At 37.3% G+C, this 9458-nt stretch overlaps 1 protein-coding gene across 1 annotated transcript; it reads right to left on the bottom strand.

Annotated features, from left to right (window-relative positions):
* Nucleotides 1-863: 863 nt before the first annotated feature.
* Nucleotides 864-7788, bottom strand: LOC117225402 (transcription elongation factor SPT6). Its single transcript, XM_033478939.2, has 11 exons — nucleotides 7530-7788; nucleotides 7362-7452; nucleotides 7034-7212; nucleotides 6838-6957; nucleotides 6600-6763; nucleotides 6275-6521; nucleotides 3182-6216; nucleotides 2589-3105; nucleotides 2276-2513; nucleotides 1814-2207; nucleotides 864-1721 (listed from the first exon to the last, which is right to left on the bottom strand). The coding sequence occupies exons 1-11, from the start codon at nucleotides 7566-7568 to the stop codon at nucleotides 1514-1516; spliced, it is 5232 nt and encodes a 1743-aa protein (XP_033334830.2). The 5' UTR covers nucleotides 7569-7788; the 3' UTR covers nucleotides 864-1513.
* Between the last annotated feature and the right edge of the window lie 1670 nt (nucleotides 7789-9458).

Genomic DNA, 9458 nt, shown 5'->3' with positions numbered 1-9458 from the left:
GATTGGTCGACGCCAACGTTCGTCGCGTCCCGATTCGCTCGTTTGAATTCGGAACGTTGTGTTGAGCCGTAACAGGACGTGTCACGCGGATCCTTCACTACGCACTCGCAGTACCGTTTCATTGTTTAAAAGTATGGTGATTGTAAATAGGACGGGTTTGGAGAAGGTAACCGCGTAGCTTTTTGCGTTTGCTTTGTTTATCGCGCGCGAACATTTACTCTATCTGCGTTGTAGAAGACCATGACGCGGACTGATAGATACAAAGACTGTAAGTATTATTAGGGGAGGAATTTCGAAATTTGCGTAACACAAGGTGATAAATCCGTTAATTTCAAATTTAAGGTAGACCGTTTGCGTAGTTAATGTTTTATTAATTTTTTCTTAGGTTTCGTGTATGAATTATTAATAAATGCGATTTTTTTTATTAGCTTAGGGTATATTTGATCGTCTATGCATGATGGTTTATTTGTTTACTGTTTAACTTTTATTACCGAGACGACGACGCCTCGTATATACATATATATGTATATGCGCGTCTATGTTTTCGAGCACGAGACGGTCGCACCGTTTAAAAAAGATTCATTCTGGATGAATCATATGTCTCTCCATCTCCAACAACGTGCGACCAATATGTGTGGGAAGCTGTGACCGTTGTGCGACCATACGAACGTAAAAATCCGTTCCAAATATGGTCGAGTCGTTATAACTGGTTCCCGATGATTTTACGAGAAGACGCCATATATTCGTTAAGATTTTAGCTAAACCTTACGAGTTTCACTTTCAGTGATTCAGCTTAAAACAACATTTTCGCTAATGATCATTAATTAAATAGTTTCTAATCTACTAGTAAATACAAACAGAGATATATTTTAATCAATATATATATACATATATATATATATATATATATTTCATATTACTAATCTTTCATAATAAAATATACATGTCAAAGTTGCATATGGTAATATTTCTGTATAAAACTGTTACTTATACAAGTAAAACTTATGCTTACTTCTTGATAATTGTGTATTGGCCTATTGGCAGTATCTTTATCATGGTTTTTTTTTTGAAACTATCTGGTAATATGTCTTGAGCAAACATGTGGCAGACGCATTCTTTATAATTGTTGTTTAAAAATGTATTTTCACTGAGGTAGGATACGTTAAATATTACAAAAATATGGAGAACAGAATAATGTGTGCTTTTACACCAAAAGGATGGTGTTGCATTTAACTGAAATAGATATTCTATATATTAAAATGTCGTTGCTCGAGACGCTCTCGTTAGCTAGGGTAACTTAAATATTTTTCTATCGAGCATCGTTGAATATTCGTAATACAAAGTCTGGTAAAGGTTCTAGAAAAAGAATGTATAATTTGTACTCGCAATAAATACCTCCCAGCGGAAAAAATTGATCCATGCCACTGGGAAAAAACAAGAATCATTCATCCTAGTCTTACTCATTCTTTTGTTCGTAAAAGAAAGTATAATTTCGGATATTTAATTGTCCTAGCTAATCCCAACTTTCATCATACAAAGGGGTACCATCTCCGCTTAGGGACATACTCTGGGGACTAGAGTTTGTAAATGGAGTTCCTCTAGGAGATTTATATGACGGTGTCCGTCCTGACGGTGTTCTGTTCCTTGGAGTTGATCTATCGTTTTGGAGTTCTTGAGTCCGTGGCGTTTTCTTAGTATCGTCGTATCTTGGAATAATATTTCTAAAACAAAAAATGTAATGTTAGATATAACAATATCTAGAGACACTTTAACAATAAAAGATCCAAGGATTTATAATTATCGTTCTACTTACGGTTCTTTGGAAGTAGTTTGTTTTGCGCGCGCCCAAGCTTCAGCGGCTTCGGACCAATTAGTTTCTTCATACGCATCAGAACTGGGTCTCTGAGACTTTGCTGGCCTATGAGGATTAGTGTTCATTGCAGGAGGAATTGGTTGCAAAAATGAAGCTTTAGCATTATTCGGTGTCTGAGGATGGTGAGGCGTATGATGCGGAGTATGATATGGAGTCATGAATGGTGTCTGACCCGAAGGTGTATATGGTGTGAACATTCCATAGTTATTCACGCTTGCGGCTCCTGGAGTATGCGGTGGATAATGTGGAGTTTGACTGGCCACTTTTGAGAGATTATGCAGCATATGATGTGGCATGGTTTGTGCAACTCTCTGCACTGCATCCGCATTTACCCCTGAAAAAATAATTTTATTAGAATGCAAAGATAGTACGACGTTTTAATTAATGAAAGTTATAATTTACCACTAATTGCTGGAGTACTAGTGTACGGGGTTCTAGAAGTCGTAGCTCCATGCGGTGTACCAGGTGTAACTTGACCTGGTATAGGATCCCTGAAATGTTCCTTGAACCACCTGAACAAGTCATTAATTCTGCTGAATGTGTGACCTCGAAATTTAAATCCATCAGGCGTTATAGAAACGTATTCGTGACGACAACGAGTACGTGGAAGGTATGAAAGCAAAAATTTTCCAGGATAATTCTGAAATGAATAAAAATTAATCAAGTATGTGTAGAATTTCAGAAACATTATTGATTAATTTAGAGCTAATTTTACCTTCGCTGCAGATACAATGTACGGTATTCCACCAGGGTTTTGCTTTTTCTGCTCTTTTATCATTTCCTCGGCCTTATCCTTGATGCCTTCTAATGCTGGTTTGAAGTACTTAAAATCCAAGAGTTCAGAAGCATATGCTGCCATCGGATTCACATGTCTTGCAATAATTTCATCTAAATCCTCAAACTCTTCGTTCCCGATCCACAGACTACGACCTAAAGAGAATGTATTCTCTTTGCCCTCTTCCCTCACATCGATGTGCTGATAAATCTTTTCTGTAACTTTCCACGTTACTGTCAAGTGGTCAGATCCTTTGCTACTTGGTCGTATTATTGTTTCTCCCTGTTTCATTGATTGCATCAACTTCTCAGCCTCTGCAAAGCTTACATTATGGAAACTAGGATGAATTATAACGCGTTTCACATAAGTTTGCCTCTGTTGCGCTTTCTTAGCATCGTCTTCAACCTTCCTATCTCTTTCTTCTGCCTCTGTGTCATAGTAAACATCTTTCTGAGGTCTAAAAAGAATATGCATGATTTATCATTCATGTAAATTATCGAATCTGAAAAGAAAACTATTATTTGATACGTTACCTCCAATCACGATTTTTATCCGCGAGGTCGCTAGTTTTACTTGTACATTCCACGCCAAATCGCTCCACCTCAATTTTAATTATGCGACAATGTATCACTTGACCAACGTGTACCCTCTCTTCTGGATTATTAACATGCTTGTCAGACAAATTCTTTATGTGAATATAACCGGATATACCATTATCCAATCTCAAACGCACACCAGTTGCTTTTCCAGGGCAAGCACCTGCATCAAAGTGATTCCACACCTCAGAAAGTTCTGGGAAGTCATTTTTCAAACAGAATGGACACTGCCATAGGCCAGTCTCATCGTTTCTAACCGGATTCGCCTGGTCCAGTTGATCACCTTGCGGTTTTCTATGACTTATTCCAACCACCGTCGCCAAAATTAATTTACCAACGAAAAATGTTTCAGGGGTTTCTTTGGTCAAGATATCAAACAACTTTTCTGCATTCGGAGTCTGATAAGGTACTCGAAGGTCTTTGTACCTAGAATTCAGTTCGGACCTTATGTCGTAAAGAGTTACGCATTTGTTCCCAAAGCCCTGTCTTTCCAGTTCCTCAGCAAACGCGTCTAAATCTAGATCCTTTAATCTTTCTGGCGATTCAAGGATTTCCTCCAAGGCACCAGCAGGATTCGCATCTTCATCGTCGTACTCTAAAGCATCTACTGCCATTTTTCTAGCCCATTCGTATGTCTCTGGATGCACACGGGAACCATCCAATACTTCTACGTATGCCTCTGTACTGTCCCCTAAACTATTTGTATCTATCTTAATAAAACCAGCACAGTTAACGAATACTTTAGGACCCATGTGACAGGCTGTTATAAGTTGTGTCCTGTTCTCCAATCTCTGATTAGTTTGCTTTAGAATCTTTATCAGAGACTGACTTTTCCTTGCCCCTAGACCACATACAAATTGTACTAAGTTCGCGGTGTAAGGCTGTTGAACTGCTCTGTTTAAATCTACACCCACTTCATTCACGCAATTTATAAACTCTAGATATAAATTCTCTATGAGATCCTCTTTAGGTAGTTGATCTTGCAAAGGATGATATTTAAGGCACAATATTTCTTCATCTATAGTACATAATTGTGAGAACTCTAACAATGGATCTTGTAGTCTTCTAGCCAATGATATGGCTTGCCTCAGCAGATCTGGGTAGTCTCTGAATTCAGCAACGCCTCGGTTACTGTTTGAATAAACAGTACTTAATTCACTATCACATATCTCTACCTGGACCGGAGGAAACTGCTCATCTATCATTAGATTACTGATACATTCTCTTATGTCTGCCATTATCATTAATGCATCTCTGGATTCACCGCTTACGACCACAACGTGTGGCTTTTTCGTGGCAATAAAATTCTTAATAGCTAATAAATCAGCTTCCTTCATCATCTTCTCATGTTCTTTGAAACTATTCTTGCGTTTCAATAAATGCGGCAATCTCAAGTAGTCGGTGCATTCTCCATCTGGAGCGATTATGCAGGTGAATGCAGCTTGAGATTGATCAGGTACATACGCTAGACCCATTACACGAATTCCTTTGCTCGTGTCCCAATCGTCATCGCTCTCTTCAGGGAATTCGCAGGAGTACGGAGCAATTTTTATCCAGTTGTACATTTTTCGGCAACAAGTTTTCATAATGCAATCTTTCGCCTCCGTTAAGAGATTGGACCGTAGTTCCTTTTTCAATTGCGGTATTATAATTCGGTTTAAAGCTATCTCGACACTGCCAGTTCGCAGAGAATTCCAGTCCTGCACACTCTTACTGAATTCGTCCCTGTAGTACAGCTGTTTTATTTCGTCGATATAGTTACTGCTAGTATTGCCACCTATCTCGTCGCTGAACGACACTGTAACTAGCTTATCATCTTGTCCCATCATTAGTTTTAGGAACTGATCTTCAACAAGGTCTCGCACAGGCTTATCTTTGACATACTTCATCGTATAAAGTGGATGATTTTCGTCGATCACCTTTATTCCCTTTTTGGTAGGCGTCACAGATAGTTTTGCTCTCTCCATGTACATCTCCCTAACACATTTACGGACTAATGGTTCATGCGCTAATTGAATTGCAACCATTAATTGCACAGCCTTGAGTACTTCGTCGCTTGTTTTGAAAACAGCTGAGCTGAATTCGTTAGCCACTACAGCAGGCTCCGCAGGTTCCTGCTCCACTTCGTGACGCTGATAATTATCTCTAAGATTCTCAGCAAAGTGCTCGGGAGAGAGACCAAATTTTTTAGCAAGTCCATCTAAACCAGCCTTCCTACAGATTGCATACGGACCTCTTCGGACGGGCTGCTTCAATGTATCCTCACTATCTCCTTCCATATCTTCTATTTCCGGTAGTTCCTCCGGAAGATCTTCTCCGTTTTCTTCTGCTCGAGCAATTTGCAGCCGTCTCTTCTCAATTATGAATCTTCTACGTTCTTCCATTCGCTTTTTACGCAAGTCCTCCTGCATAGCTGGAACATCCTGGCTATAGTAAAGCATGAAGTGACGGTAAATGTCGTTTAATTCTTCAAAAGTTTGGATATTCTTTAGGCGATCGATATCATCGTCTTTAATTATTCGTATATTGTCAGGCAATGGAGCATCAGGATTCTTCATAATCTCATCCAGTTGGTAGTTTCTCATTTTTTCAAACAGTATCAATAAATTTGCTTTTCTTTGTTTTAACTGACACCACTTCGCATCAAATTTATATATTTTCCATAAATCATTGATATTCAGTTCTGGTTGGACATATTCTTTTCTATAAAATGAAATGAAAGGGACCTCAAAATTCTGGTTACGTATAAAGTCAAGGACTTTCTTTATCTTGCCAATCGTCTGTGGACCCTTCTTTGCTCTCTCTTTCGCCTCTTCATTTAAATGACCATCCTGCACCGAAATTGTCGCCTGACAAAACGCTTGTTTGTAGATCCAATCTGCTTCGAGCTCTAATTCATCTGAACCTTCGGCCGTTGGTGTAATTGGAATAGAACGTAACTGCATACGTTCAGGAATGTCTGTAGTTCGAATCTGAAATATTACGTTTATGTTGAAACTGTATTAGTAATATATTTAATTGTTTCATTACCTCATTATCCACATCGGTAAAATGGCCGCGTATAAGTTCGCTGGGTTCATAAATTTCAAAAATGCTTTTCTTTGTACTCTTCTTCTTTATATGCTTTTTCGACCGTCTCGGTCGATCATCTGTTTCATCTTGAAGATACTCGTCCTCTTCCTCTTCTTCTTCTTCTTCAAATCCGTCTTCTCCATATTTTTCAAACTCATCATAATCGAAATCGATACCAAAAATATCTTGAGCTTCTTGTAGTGCACTGTATTGATAAAATGAATGAGTATATGTAGAGAACAGTTTTATATACATAATTTTTGTTGTTGTAAATATTTCTTACGCGTCAGAGAAGATGGGCTTCCTCTTCTTTTTCTTCTCAGTTATAGGTACTCCATCGCCATCCACAATAAAATCATCTTCATCTTCACTCTCTTCTTCATCGATTGCATCTGCATCGACTCCTCTGTGGCTATGACTAATTTCACTTCTCCCTTCATCATCATCCTAGGAACAAAAATACACACACACACATATAGAAACAATAAATTCCCACTGTAAAAGGCTTATTAAAAACTTACTTCTCCAGAGCCTTGAAACAATTCATTAGCAATTGCATCTCTTTCATCATCTCCCTCTCCCTCTTGCTCACCATCTGATTCTTCATCTTGTATTCTACGAAGACGTTTAAATCTCCGTTTCTATAATAATAATTTATAATTTAATAGAATAACATTACCATACTTTACACTGTTTATTTTATTATTCTCTACATACCCTTTCAACTTTAACTCCTAAATTTTCTTCTAATAGGTCATAGTCTTCATCTTCTAAACGATCATCGAAATCTTCATCATCACTTTTCTTACGTTTCCTGGAATCATCTGATGCATCACTATCTTCCCCATCATTTTCTTCAATTGGATTATCATCAATAAGCCCATCAACTTCTCCATCTTTAAGCATAAGAAATACACAAATTTCAATGACAAAATTTCGGTAGAATGATAGCATAATTCTGGGTAGAAAAAAAGGTAAATTTCGAAAATATAACTAAAAATATTCAAAAAGTCAATTGATAATAATGAGTGAATTTTCTTCATACCTTCGTCCTCATCCTCCTCATCCTCGCTATCGTGCATAGCCTTCAATCTTTTTAGCTTCTTTCGTTCATTTACATTAAGCTCTTCCTCCTCCTACAACATCACAAAATGTTAGGTTATCTGCAAGCGTCTAATTTGATTATTCTTATATTAAACTTTTCGATGCTCACCTCACTTTCCTCAGCTTCAGCGTCCAAGAAATCTGCCATATTCTCTAATAAATATGCAACACTTCTCAAAGCAATATACAAAAAGAATAGCAATGAAGTAAACAAGCAAATTCAAACGATAACTATTTTATAAGAGGAAGCGGTCGTGACTACACAATGCACACTGCACAGCTGTTTAGTTATGTGCATGCATAAAGCCCGCGTTGCAACTGCCACAAACGTACACGTCAAACACCACAGTACATACTGCCTCCTCGACGCGAGCGATTTCTACTTCCCCTTTCCAAGTGCATTCATCCCCACCATTTTAATGCGCATCCAGCTCCGCGCAGTTAGTTGAGAAAGAGAACAGGAGATGATTGAGAGGGACAGAACGAAATCAAGCAGGCTCTACGTTGAGTATCCGCACTTAAGACCCAACAATACCCCCCACGCTCCATCTGAAACACGCGGCGCGATATTCGACTTGTACTTTTCACCCCATAGGATTCTGGACCACACATTCCAGCGTATATTTTATATTACGTATTAATATATTAAATAATATTAATATTATTAATAGTATTAAATAATACCTTCTAGTTTATGAATCTACAAAATTTTGTTAATTCAACCATTCCAGTACTTGTCAACTGGGATGGCTAGCAATCAAAATTCCCCTCTACGAGAAGGAGTTTCGGAAGCAACGATTAATTTCGTAATTTTATACGATTTTTACTTTTAAAAATTTGTAAAACAAAGCTGAACCTTGCAGTCATATTCTCTTAGAAAGACCACATATTTAATTTAGTAATTACTTACAAAACAACTCCCGAACTCAGAGTTTTAGAGAATTACTGAAGATTGGAATTTATCGCTGAAAAATATTAAAAAACAATATGAAACAATTCCAAAACGTGTAGTAGAAATTTTGATCCGTAATCTACAACGAAACTAGGAATGTAAGGAAATGACTGTGTTGCTTACGGATCTGGGTTACATGGAAAATTGTAATTTATTCGGACATCGACATTCTCACTTCTGGAATAAATATTCCAGAATAAATATTAATTTCCCCGCTTGCATGAATTTGAGACCCTGAAATGGGGCGTTATTATTAACTAGAGAAGCCTGTGGAATACAGGGGGTTGGAAATCGTCTGTCGCTGAGCCGGCTCCAAGGTCGAAAAGGTCTACATTCTTCCCGGGAACCATTACTTCAAAGTATACAAATTGAAAATATGCGCATGTTTATTCCATGAAGAAAATTATTTCGATAACTGTTTAGCAATGATTAAAAAGTTCTTTGTTCAGCACTAAAACTCTATCCAGGATCCGATTCTGTAGACATTTCTGAAGAAGAAACGACCTGACAGAAGTGTAGGAACGATTAACATTTTGAATAGGCCGAAAAACTATTAGGCGCTATAAAATTCGGATCAGCAGAGCCCAAGCTATGCGTAATTAAGTCCGATGGGAGGATGCTTTGGAGTAATGTTTTGGGGGAAGAATGTAGGTACCTAAACCAGCAATAAACAGTTTAACGGTACTTGCAAAAACTCTTTGTCTTATATGACTAATGGGCCTGGCCTAATGACGGTCGGTTTACAACCCCCTGTATTCCACAGGCTCTTCTAGTTAAAAATAACGCCCCGATTCAAGGTCTCCAAATCATGCAAGTTAATCCTTATCCATTCCAGAATTGAGAATGCCGATGTCCGAATAAATTACAATTTTAATATATATAATATTACATATTATAATATTATAATATTTATATTTATATTATATTATATTATATTATATTGTATTGTATTGTATTGTATTGTATTGTATTGTATTGTATTGTATTGTATTGTATTGTATTGTATTGTATTGTATTGTATTGTATTGTATTGTATTGTATTGTATTGTATTGTATTATATTATATTATATTATATTATATTATTA

This window comes from Megalopta genalis, chromosome 2 (genome assembly GCF_051020955.1).
Source record: "Megalopta genalis isolate 19385.01 chromosome 2, iyMegGena1_principal, whole genome shotgun sequence".
In the NCBI taxonomy this organism is placed as follows: domain Eukaryota; kingdom Metazoa; phylum Arthropoda; class Insecta; order Hymenoptera; family Halictidae; genus Megalopta; species Megalopta genalis.
The sequence above is the reverse complement of the archived record's forward strand: the minus strand, read 5'-3'. Positions and strand labels throughout refer to the sequence as shown.

Excerpts from the sequence above, each read along its gene's own strand:
- LOC117225402 (XM_033478939.2), bottom strand. The coding sequence starts at position 7,568 with ATGGCAGATTTCTTGGACGCTGAAGCTGAGGAAAGTGAG. Across the intron at positions 6,958-7,033 it reads TAGGAGTTAAAGTTGAAAGG|AAACGGAGATTTAAACGTCT; the intron begins GTATGTAGAGAA and ends TTATTATTATAG. Across the intron at positions 3,106-3,181 it reads GATAAAAATCGTGATTGGAG|ACCTCAGAAAGATGTTTACT; the intron begins GTAACGTATCAA and ends TATTCTTTTTAG.